This window comes from Lagopus muta, chromosome 9 (assembly GCF_023343835.1).
Source record: "Lagopus muta isolate bLagMut1 chromosome 9, bLagMut1 primary, whole genome shotgun sequence".
NCBI classification, from domain to species: Eukaryota; Metazoa; Chordata; class Aves; order Galliformes; family Phasianidae; genus Lagopus; species Lagopus muta.
The window spans coordinates 13,897,470-13,909,501 of record NC_064441.1 but is presented as its reverse complement, the minus strand read 5'-3'; the positions used below and the strand labels follow the sequence as shown (position 1 = coordinate 13,909,501).

The following is a 12,032-nucleotide window of genomic DNA, read 5'->3' as shown; positions in this document are numbered from 1 at the left end:
ATCCTTAACCCTGACCAGGAAGCTTCACTGAAACTGTAGTTACCCACTTTTTCCACTTCCACTTTTAATTTTTACTTCAAAGGCAAGGCAGTCTAGTTTCTTGCAGTATTTAGGACTAAAAAGAGCAAAAATGATTGGATCACCACCTGAACTTTTCGTATCAACTTATAGTCATGAACAACCTTTAAGTTGTTCAAGACTCAGACAACTGACCATGCTGAAATCTCTTCCCCTCCCCAGCTGGGTGAAAATGTCTAATTACAAGGTACTCCAAAGAATTCATGACTTAGAAGGACAGAGAGCCACGTAAAAGTTACGTCATACAGCTTTGCTGTAAGCAAATAATTCCATATGCACTCTCACCATCTTTGAGTCAAAGTCCTTGCTGAACCTCTCAGATAGAGAAAAACAACCATAAATGCCAAAACAAAAGAACTTACTGGAGAGGAGAAAAATACATGAAGAAATCTTTTCAATCTGATATCCCTGCTTACAGCATCTTTTTCACTTTTAGATGTCAAATAAAGCAGCAGTTGTTTCACAAATCCACTATGCTGGATTTCAAATGAGGAGACGTCAGACTCCGAGACAATGCTACGGATTTCTACAAGGCACTCTGTTCCACCATCCACCTGAAAAATACAAAGACGGTACTTTACTACCCAAGTAATAAGGGCTTAAGAAATACTATTTCTCTTCTACAGCACAGAACAGCTCTAAAAATTTAAGAACTTTCTTTCAGTAGCGCAATACAGGTAATATCTGAGCAAGTAAACTAAGGATACCAAGGACAAGCAACTTCTTTATTCAAGGAGGAAGATTACAGGCAAGTATATTTTACCTTTCTAAAAGAAATGCAAGATTGTTTGTCTCAAATTCATGAGCTCCAAACAAAATACAAATAACTAAAACATACTGATACAGATTTTGAACAGCAACCATGTATGTCAAGAAAGTAAAATTTTATTTAATAATTGTTTCCTGATGTCAAAGCACATAACTCAACTGTTCAGCTGATTCAGGAGTTACAGGTTTAGACTATTTGTCAAGTACCACAATTGCCTGAGAAGTCAGGCTCAAAATTCTTGAGATAATAGATTTGGCCTCATCTGCATCATTTCTCGTATTTGCTTTCTACAAAATACCACTGCCCTCCCATGTGCTCTAAAGTTTTGATTACAAACTGTGTTCTCCCCAGGTAGAAAAGCAATCCTGAACACTCAACTACAGAATTTCTGAATTTGGAAGCAAACACTAGAAGCAAAAAGAACCAGAACATACCATCATTAAGCTAGTCTTTTATTATAAATAATGTGCCAGTGGTTAAACAGCAATTTAAAAAACAAAACACAAAAACAAGCCACTTCAAGTTCAGAAACACTTAAAACACTGCCCACATTGTCTAAAATATCCAGCTTTTCTTCCTCTAGAATCACAGCTTCCTCCTAAACACTTCCATCACTTCCACTCCACCCCTTCAAACAAGTCTGCCATTTCTAACCTGGAGGTTAAGTTGTTCAGTTGCAGTGCAAAGTCTCTGTAATACATTTAGTGCAGGATTGCTTCCGTCCATGTTTTCCGAACTAAAATAACGATCTACAAATTTATGGGCTTGCTCCTTAATCCAACCCTTAATTTTTTCTCTGTAATGAAACAAAAAGCATTTGGCACATTAGTATTTGCATATTGCAATACAAGTAAACACAGCCAAAGTACTACTTTCCTTATGTTTAGCAGCAAAAAAGTTCCCCCTCTTACTCAATTAGAGTAAATACATTCTCTCTGCTGATTACTTCTTGCACTATTTTTCCAAGTTCCCCAATTGTTTTCACAGCACATTTTACACACTATTAAGAGGTTATTCTTTTTTCCTCAACTTATCATAGAATCCTTGATTGGCTTGGAAACAACCCTGGAAGATCATTTAGTCCACAGGAAAAGACATCTTCCACTAAAAAAGGTTGCTCAAAGCTCTGTCTAACCCAAATCTGAACATCTTCAGTGATGATCCATCCACAGTCTTTTCACTGTTTTTTAAGGATTATTTTAGCAACATTTGTTCCCAACTACCTTTGATGCGCTACTGCTTATACAGCAACTTATCATATCATCTCAAATTCAGCTTCACATTACATGCATTGTGACTTGTGTACCTGTTATTGGAAATTGTATCCTTGGAAGCAGTTCTTGCAAGACCACTTACACCTGCTGTTCGTGCTGGTTCAATGTTATTACTGTTGGACTGTGTACTTAATCTTCCCCATGTTTTAGGATTTAAACTTGCTAAGAAGGAAGATTTAGGAGATTGAGTAGTTGTAGGACTTTTTGCTAAAAAAAAAAAAAAAAAAAAAAAAAGGATTACAAGGATCTCGTAGAATCAACAGTTTTATTGCAGCTAGCATTAATGCATCAAGTAGCACTGTCAATAAGTTTACTACAAAAGAAGTCCAAGTCACATTAAGAATATTTTACCTTGATTGTCTACTTTGTCATCATCTCTTGGGGGAGAATATTTTGGTCTCCTTGGCCCCCGTTTTGGCAGTCTTTTTCTCTTTAGAACATCACTCAGTCGTCTGTCCAAATTTAGAAACAAAGTTGCATGATTCCATGAGTACTGTGAGTTCTATGATTCACCACATTCATAAGCATAAGGATACAAGAGATCCCAACCCAAAACAAGGAGGGTGCAACAGAAGAACAGACTACAGGAGGAGTCTCGACTCTTATTTTATGGGAAGGACAAAGGAATTACTCCAGCTAGAGGGAAAGCACTTGACTTGCTGTCACTCTTCTATTACAGGTAACCAAACACAGGAGTACCACTAGATAAAAACACAAAAATAATGTGGCGCCTTTGTCTAGTTATTCATTTATTCAAATGAATATCATACAAGAAAAAAATACACAAATTCTTCAACAAACAACAAAAGACAATTGACTTGCCTGTCCCCTCAATAATAACTTAAGAATAATGACTCTTCCCTCCAGTCCCCAACAGAAAGCAACCACCACTATGGCAAGTATTCCTTTGAAAGAATCACTGTTCTCAGGAGTTACATGAGACTACAGCTGTTGCTCTTGGCATTCTGCAGCCTCCCATCAAAAAGCATGGATTGTTTCACATCATTACATCACAACTATCAGGTCACTAGTTTTTCTTTATTTGCTTTTTTCTTAAAAAAAAAAAAAAAAAAAGCATAAAATGAATTAAAGCTTCCAGATGATATCTTCAACATGGCTTCATTTTACTTTTAAAGGAAAATATCACAGCCCAATGCAGCTGATACTGCAGCAGCCCACATCAGTTAAAGATTTTCCCAAAGCAAAAAAAAAAACAAAACACACATTTGCTCACAACACATAGTGCACTTACCCCTGTGGGCTCAGATCCAAAGAATCCTCCCGGCTGTGCTGTAAGCTGGGAGAGCCCAAATCTGCAGCTGCATTAGTGGCAGCAGTGGCTGTTCCAGTACTTATAGTTGTAGTGGTACCCAGCGTTCCTGATCCATTAGTGCATACCTTTGGTGGGCTCGTTAGCAAAGCCTCAGATTCCGCTAAGTTTTTCACTTGATGCATCACTCCTTCAAAAAGGAAGAAATCTTTATGCTTAGTATTTTATTTAGGGCATTGGGGGAGGAGGCTACAGAACATGTAAGTAAAAGACTTCTGTCTCTTCAAACAACTTCTAGCCTCCATTATGAGGTTTCTGCAACATTTGCGTAAGCATATACACACACACTAAGTTTATTTGCAGCAGTTGCACACAATTTAAAAGCAGATTAATCTTTTGTAGAATAAGTTAATCTACACTTTTTTTTAAGTGACAGTCACAGGTAGGGCAACTAAAAAGTCCTGAGAGACACAGGGAATTCCTGCTCAGAACTCATTAGTTCTGTCCAGTAGGACTATCCATGTAATTTCCACCAGGCCTCTTCAGTCTAAATATAAGTTCTAACATCTATTAGCCTGTACAAACTTGTTTCAGATTCAAAAGGCCACATCCATCTCTCCTTCAGAGTGTTGATCAACTCCTCCCCAGTCATACAATGATACCTTGCACAGATTCGCCTTTTACGCAAGTAAGACATTAACGATACAATTTGGGAGAGAGCATTTCACAAAACACTCACACACACCCCCCAGAGTACTAACTAGTAAGGAGAACAGAAGGGGAAAGAAAGCAAGGATTACCTTCTCTTCTGAAGTAAACACTAAAAATGTCAGGTAGCTTTTGCATTAAGATTTCTGCCATCTGCAGGGCTCCAACTACTATCTTAAGGTCTTGACTTGACAGCATGGAGGCAATATGACTACAATAGACAATACAGCAGATAATTTATTAGAATCAGATTTCTCTTTTTTTTTTTTGCTAACAAAGCCATTTCATCTTGCACACATTGTTAGCACTGCTCTGGTATACAAGTTTCATAGCACTTTTGTAAAAGCTATACATAATGGACTTAAAACTCTCTCACCTAAGTCACATTCCCACAAGGCATAAAACAGTTTCCTTCCTCTCAAAGAAATCAGAACTTGGTACAATCTTTTTATTTTCTGATTGCAGCCTTCTGTCTTGACCCCTAACCCACCACTGTATCAAGTGGAGGATGTTTCATAAATAGAACATAACTTGCCAGTAGAATGATATAAAGCCTGTTACTGTTCACATCCTACTACTTCAAAGTCACCTGAACTTCAGAAAAGCTTGCGGGCAAGTTTTAGAACTCAGTGAAACAATATTAGACATAAGTAGCACTGTAAGTAATCAGTTTCCAATATGAAAAACTTCAGTTAGCACCAGATGCAAAATCTAAGATTAGTAAAGTTTCTGAAGAACTACAGAGCCTCAGACTTAGAAAAAACATACCATTAAGAGAAGAATTGAAAATTACAATTTCTTTGTGAGAAAAGATGAGTCAATAATTGATCAGATTTGAGTTGTAAGTGCCAAATAAGTTCCATTCACAATTTTTCATTAACTCACCTTGACACAGCATGGTTTTTCAGCACATCCTTCAGGAGTTCAGCATCAGCAAAATAAATTATTCTAAGTATTGCTCTAAGGCACTTGTGTCTAACAGCAGGTCCAGCTGAAGAACTATACACTTCGTAAAGAACACCAAACAGTGTTTTGATAAAGGATTTTGCCAATTCTGGGTCTTCTTTCATTAGTTGTGCTCGAGCATCATCCTTCTTCAATTCTGAATGTCCACCTGTGTGAGAAGTTATGCAATAAATCACTGCACAGTTATCTGCATCTTTACTCCAATGCAGATGTCTGCTGTTTTTTGGGAGGGGTTGTTTTTTTGTTTTTGTTTTTGTTTTTTTAAAAAAAAAAGGAATTAGTCAACATCTTTAATTGATTTTATTTTAACAACCAGAAGTAAAACTGATGGCAAGAACATGGTATAAATCCTTCCAACAATTTTTTTAATTCCATTTTTTAACTTATTTCTGAACCCTAGTAGAAAGCCCCCAGTCTTCATCAAAAAACAGCTGTACAAAACTAAGACTCCACCCATGAACCACCCCCCTCCAAATTTAACACATTCTCAGTCCCCTGAAAAAGTCTGCACGAATACTTTTGATTTTTGTTGCAAGCTTGTCCTCTGTTTATTCAGAAGAATTTGATGCTTCATAGAAACAAGAAAACTATTAGTCAAGTAGACTACCATGACATTTAGCATAAAATAGCCAGAACTAGAAATATCAGGTGTATCATAAGCTATACTCACTAGTGTTTGTATTGGCTAAAGGGTTTGGTTTCCGCTGAATGGCACGTGCTGTTCCAGTATCCTCATTTATTTGCTGCATAGAGTTAAAATCAATAGTATAGACACGTCCAAGCGTCGACAGACTAATCTCATCTTCACCAACCTGATGAGCTGCCTAAAAACAAAGAGTTTAAAGTTAAGGATGCTCTAACAAATGTAAATCTATATGAAGGGGGGGAAACAGCACAGTAGGAAAAAACAATGACTTGACTGAAATACAATAAGAGCAGTGATTAAGCATTCAGCAGTTGACCTGTTACCGAATACCCAAACAGTGCAATATTACCCCTCACGCATTTCTTATTCAAACAAGACTGATGTTTTCAAAACCATAAAGAAAGCATTCAATACAACTGCACACAAAGATCACCCCCATGTAAGCAACTGGAATTACTACCTCTATTATTCGACTATCAATCCTGTTATAGGGATGCCAGAGACCCCTGTCATCTCTCCATTGCCATATCGCACCATCTGTATTCTGTGCATTTCCTTTCTTTAGCATAGTATCAACAGCAAATATCCCCTCTTTTGGCAGACAAGGCATCAGTTCACTGGAAAGAACATGAAAACAATGTTATGCTACAAGTTTGAGCTGAATACTGTTTACTTTTATTATAAAAGAGTTAAGGAGTTTAATAAACCAACTAGAATGAAACTTAACACTGTATAACTTACCAGATAAGAGAAGTAAGCTCATAGAGTTCTTGAGGACTTCGTGGAACAAGGTCAATTTGTTCTTGACAACTCCCATTTGAGGCTCCACAAAGGAGAAAGTGAAGTGTTTCTGCAATGTCTACAGAATTGTTATGATTGAGACCATTCATATCAGTATGAAGACTACAGTTTGTACTGGACACTACACAAAAGAAACAGTCACTGCCCTAAGCAAACAGACAGAAGAGAGTAGGACAAAAGCCTCCTCTTCAGACATCACAAGAAGAATGTTTGTTGTCCAGCGCAGGGTTTTGGTGTGCTTTTTTGTTTGTCCCACCCTGGCCTTTAAGAGGCATCTTGCTGGGAGGATAGGAGGGGATATCACTAAACATACATGGCAGGGAAGAAAGGATGGGAACATACAGAGTAGTTGAAGTCACAAGTCAAAATTCACAAAATGGAAAGAAAGAAAGAAATAACTGGGGACAAAACCAGTAATAATTACTTTTTTTTTTTCCTCATGTTTTTTCTAAGGGAAAAGTCCTTACATTTATCCATCCAGTAACTATTATAAGAAGAATGATTCAGCTTAAGTCAAAATAAAAGCAACTCGTGCAGCTAATGCAGACTCAAAAAATAAATCAGGTGAGCACTTCAGCAACAACAGCTAGAGAAAGGAAAGGGGAAAAAAATAAACAAGCACTCTCTATGACATTAACTAAACTTAGTGTCCCAGGGAAAGCATAACAAGAGAAAAAGAACAATACTTGTTTAACCAAGTGCACAAAGTCCCCCACTGACCACAGCCACAAACTTAAATAAGCCCTGAAAATACGAAAAAAACAACTCACTTTGCTTCATAAGTTGGACTGCAAGCGTTGGACAATTGGAACACATTAAGGAAAACATGCGCACCACCATGATGAACATTCCTGAGCTCAGGATAGGAGGTGTCACTACCAAAAGTTGCTGGATGTTTGTTAACAAGTCCTTGGAAGCAACCTGCTGCAGCAAGTTCTTTAGGAGAAAAAAATAATAAAAAAAAACCACATTAGTCTGATTTTCAAAGGCAAGCCCTTAGAAATGGAAGAAAGCAGAAAAGTGGAAAAAAACCCGACCCCCATAAAAAAACAACCCTTACCTCCTCATGCTGGAAATTGTCTACCAGCCGTGCAAAACAGAGACAAGTGCTTTCAACAGACTTTTTGTCCTATTAAAAGAAAAAAGTATTGCCTTAAAGAGTTTTAACATACATGAAATTAAGCTGTTATTGACACATACATAAAACTTCTTCAAGGCCAACTAGATCACATTCAACATGTATTACATGTTTTACCATATGCTACAGTTCTGAAACCTGAGTATATTAATACAGGCTAAATCGATCTCATAATATGTCTTGAACCTCTCATGTTGCCTGGAAAATGCCTCACTTTCCACACAAATACATTCCAGGACATTTACAGATTAGTAAATGGGTGTCTATTATTCTTTTTTTGGATTCTGCAGAGAAGAAACAAAATGAAGGTCTATGAATTCCAAGTGACAGGAGACACGGCTAACAGACATGAAGGGTTCTACAAAACGCATAAAGGTTAGAGCTTCAAATCACGCAGTGCAAATCCAAATCCAAACAAGATAGCAAGAACTGCTCTAAAAACAACTCTAGTGAAGACTTCAAATGGGACTTAGAAGGTTTCAGTGAATGAGATGGGGAGGGAGAGAAAGCCAGGCAACTGAGAGGTTTTTTCCCCATAAAATTCGGCTTCAAAGATGATTGAAATTGTCTTCACGTGTACTGTAGTCTTTCTTCAGAAGGAAGTAGTATTTGTCCTAGTACTGCTGAAATGCTGCTTCCTGTTTTCAAAGAACCTTCTAAACCTACAGCATCATTTAGCTCAGAAAAGACTTTTAAAAGCATCAAGCCTCACCATAAATTTGGCTAAGTTTAATGGTGCTGTGTATGAATCTACATCAAAGATTCAAGTAGACTTTCAGTAAAGAGGCAGAATTAAGAAATCACTACAAATGATTACCTGGAAGGTTCCAGTTATTCTTATTTGGTTTATTGTTTTGTTGTTGTTTTTTTGTTGTTGTTGTTTTTTAAAGGAAAAATAATTCTTTGACGGGGATTTGACAACCAAGCAGTACATCTAAATTTCTTTTGTGTAATAATCATTTTAAGTGCACATTTATTTACACAGCAGCACTACAATACAGGCAAATCCATTATTCAGGATCCATCAGTTGAAAATATTGTGCAGGAGTAGGGATTTCATTATAAAAGACCAATAAGCCATCAGCAGAAATAAACCAGCAGAAAACCACAATCTTAACTGAAATGTTTCAGGCTTCAATGTGGGAAGGAGATTTGAATAGTAATACAACTAGATTTCCTCTTACTAATGGAAGAGTGCAAAACCAATATTAGTCACATTCTAAGCTCAAGTATCTTATTTCTCTCATTTTACAAAACAAGAGCATCATGAATCCTTACAGCATAGTTACAAAAGCCTAGAGCTTTACATGCACATCAGAATATCACAGCTTGACACTACAACAGAAGCTTTAAACTAGTATCAGATTATCTTGTAAAGTCAACACACAGTAAGAACTAGGTATCTAACAGAAGCTTTATACTACTTTCAGGTCAAAAGGAAACCTTCTGCTTTACAACAGCTCTTACCTGATGGGTTAACCTTTGTGTAAGCAATGGCAAAGAGTCTGCCACAAAGTGAAACTCATCAGGTGTTATACTCTGGCAGCAATTGGCAGCAATAGCTAGTGCATTCCTCTGCGCATTTATACTGAAGAATTCCAGATATAGCAAACAGTCTGCCAACCCACCCTGTAACAAAAATACATGTTTTCATTTTCAATACTACTAAGTTACCAAAACTTTTCTTCTTTTTCACAGAACTTACAAGTCATCAAGATGGGGAACAGAAATGCAGAGGTAAAAGGTGATTATTTCTGTACTTACTGCCTGCAGAATGGCTTTACTATGCCTGCGCGATAGCATCTCCAGGGCTGTCAGTGCCTGCTCTGCCACATCAATGCACTGAATAACTTGCAGCTAGAATAAATCAAAATTTGTAGAGCAATTACTAAATCACTTTGTATAAACAATGTTCATTAACACTTGGACAGTTAGCCACCGCTATACTGTTAGATGTAACCAAGTCCAGCAATTTAAGGCTAGATCAGTTACACAGCTACTCTGTAGCTACTCCAAGAGTTTCAAGTATGTGTAATTGTTATTACCGAGATACTGAGAAATAAGACAAAGTTTACAGTGATTCCCATAGTGCTTTTCACTAAGGCTATTAACAAAGAAATCTATTTTAAAAGCTTCTGATGCATTATGCATTGTCTTGTAAGCTACGAAAGAAGCTATTATATCATGGGTAATCCTCAAATTAGAGCAGTAGACAGAAAACCTCCAGATTGGTTTAGCACTGTTTTGATTTCATGTTACCTTTTCCAAGAAGACAGGAATTGCATCTACCACTACAGCAGATGATCTGGGAAGTGCTTCCATCATGTATGTTAAGGCTCGACAAGCATGGTTCATCTACAAATATACACATAGATCTGCTTTAATTTCAGATGATAGCACTTGCTAAAAAAGTTCTTTAATATTACAAATCACTTACAATGTCAAAGTTGTGCTCCATCTGCAGCAATGTTATCTGTTTTTAAAAAAAATAAAATGGACTTAGTAAAGGTATCTAGGTATCAACATAAAGTGCACAGATCTATGCTGTAGCTTTTCATATACAGCCATGCATAGTTCACACAATGTTAGTTGAAAAAATACAATATAGGCTACAAATTACCAAGGTCTAACTTTTGTTTGGGGGTGTGTTTTCTTCATTACACAGAGGTATTCACCAGATGCCCACATTTTTCTGGGATGTAAAAATCACAATCACAAGTTAACCTGTGAGATTGCTGTGGAAGAAGTTTAAAGTACTTCTGTACATTGTTCTCTTGGCTCAAGCATGCCTCCAAGCATGAATTTATCAAGCTTCTACCACAAGGAGCAGCTAGCTTATTAACAACATGAGCAGCAAGGCCTGTTTTGCTGACATTTACCAATTCTTGCCACAGAATAAACACTCAGTAAAAGCAGGCTCTGTTAAAGAGCAATCTAAAGGCTTTCTAATGGAATCTCTACACTCCAGTGGGTTTTAACCTGAAGATTTAACTGACAATACAAAGATTGTCAGATTTTCCCCAATGTTAGTTCTAAATGCAACCATGTGGACCAAACACCTCTTGAAATTATAAATACTTGATTAAGCAAAAAAAAAAAAAAATATCCAGTGAAACATTTTGTTTTCCAGATATACAATTTTTTTTTTTTTTTTTTTTTTTTTTACCAAAGCTGGCACAACACTCTTGACTGGAAATCCTCCCAGCGTTTCTTCATTTCCCATGACCAACAGCTGGCACATCTCAATTACTGCCTGTAGTTGCTGACTTTCATCAGTGGCTTGGAGACCTTGTAAAAGCTGCTGGGCTTTAGAACCTGGATAAGCAAAAAAGATTAGGAAAGAAGATGTTAAAAGATAAGTGTTCAGTGCAACTTCCATGCTATACTTCTGCCAGAGTGGAAGACCAGAGATAGTTTGACTTCCTCTGCATTTGTAGTTTCTCTGCCTTCCCCTGCCATGTAAAAGTGGAGGGAAAGGGAGATGAAAGCTCACTCTTGGCAGTCCTTCCAGTGCAGACTGGTCACAGCACAGGGAATCCATCACACTGCTCACCACAGTCATCTCTACCAACCTACAGCAGGTGATAGAACCCATGCTCCCAAATTTATGAAGTAAAAGACTTTTGAACATATTTCCTAAATAATACAGCACATGTAATATTGATTAGACCCTATCTTCTTCTTGGAAAGTAGTATAATAGGCTTGTTTTGGCTCACCTGCTAGCCAAATCAACTTGATCTATCCAGCTTGCATTATCCAGATACATAATGCAGATACAACAGAATGACAAAGACCCATGTTCTCCTTTGGACAGTCTGATATAACTAAGACACATCTGAACCTATGAACAGTGAACCTTAGAATATCCTAACTGCCTTAAAGCTACCTCAACAACTTGTTTAAAACAAAGGGGGGGGGGTGAAAACAACAAAACCAGGGGTTTCAGAGGTCTTCTGTTAAACAGCCCATCATGCAAGACAAAAAGAAAGGGTAAAAAGGTGAACCCTCCCTTCCCCACCAAGCAGGGAACATCAGGTGGAAAAATAAAAATAATGTAAAAAGAAAAGAAATATGGCTAAAGCAAATTTGTCCTCCTTATACAAAGACAAGCTAATTAATATTGTTTACTGGCAGTTCAGCAATTAAGACATACAAATCTCCAACATGTAAATGATGTAGCTAACATGAATACTAGAATTTACTACTGGCTGAATTCTACTAGTCTGGAAGTGGAAAGAATTAAGTCAAATTAGACAAACTTTGCTTACTAGCTCCACTTCCAATTGTCCTGTGGAAGAGTTGCGACATCCGAGGACCAAGAGGGCCAAACAGGTGAGGAGGAAGACCCCTAGCCTCTAACAGAGCTAAAAGCAAACAGAGG

General features: G+C 37.3%; 1 protein-coding gene across 8 annotated transcripts in view; it reads right to left on the bottom strand.

Annotated features, from left to right (window-relative positions):
* TRIP12 (thyroid hormone receptor interactor 12) overlaps positions 1 to 12,032 on the bottom strand; it is a 68,048-nt gene that overhangs the window by 13,914 nt on the left and 42,102 nt on the right. For 6 of the 8 annotated variants that reach the window (XM_048955638.1, XM_048955640.1, XM_048955644.1 and 3 more), the window contains 18 exons: positions 11,920 to 12,015; positions 10,817 to 10,965; positions 10,088 to 10,123; positions 9,910 to 10,005; positions 9,415 to 9,507; positions 9,118 to 9,279; positions 7,573 to 7,641; positions 7,283 to 7,448; positions 6,453 to 6,570; positions 6,172 to 6,328; positions 5,736 to 5,889; positions 4,985 to 5,213; positions 4,192 to 4,310; positions 3,374 to 3,581; positions 2,473 to 2,573; positions 2,154 to 2,328; positions 1,502 to 1,643; positions 441 to 632 (listed from right to left, as the gene is read on the bottom strand). In XM_048955638.1, the coding sequence (XP_048811595.1) occupies positions 441 to 632; positions 1,502 to 1,643; positions 2,154 to 2,328; positions 2,473 to 2,573; positions 3,374 to 3,581; positions 4,192 to 4,310; positions 4,985 to 5,213; positions 5,736 to 5,889; positions 6,172 to 6,328; positions 6,453 to 6,570; positions 7,283 to 7,448; positions 7,573 to 7,641; positions 9,118 to 9,279; positions 9,415 to 9,507; positions 9,910 to 10,005; positions 10,088 to 10,123; positions 10,817 to 10,965; positions 11,920 to 12,015 (2,462 nt within the window). The remainder of the gene's footprint in view (positions 1 to 440; positions 633 to 1,501; positions 1,644 to 2,153; positions 2,329 to 2,472; positions 2,574 to 3,373; positions 3,582 to 4,191; positions 4,311 to 4,984; positions 5,214 to 5,735; positions 5,890 to 6,171; positions 6,329 to 6,452; positions 6,571 to 7,282; positions 7,449 to 7,572; positions 7,642 to 9,117; positions 9,280 to 9,414; positions 9,508 to 9,909; positions 10,006 to 10,087; positions 10,124 to 10,816; positions 10,966 to 11,919; positions 12,016 to 12,032) is intronic. The other 2 variants (XM_048955641.1, XM_048955645.1) reach the window with 1 other exon arrangement.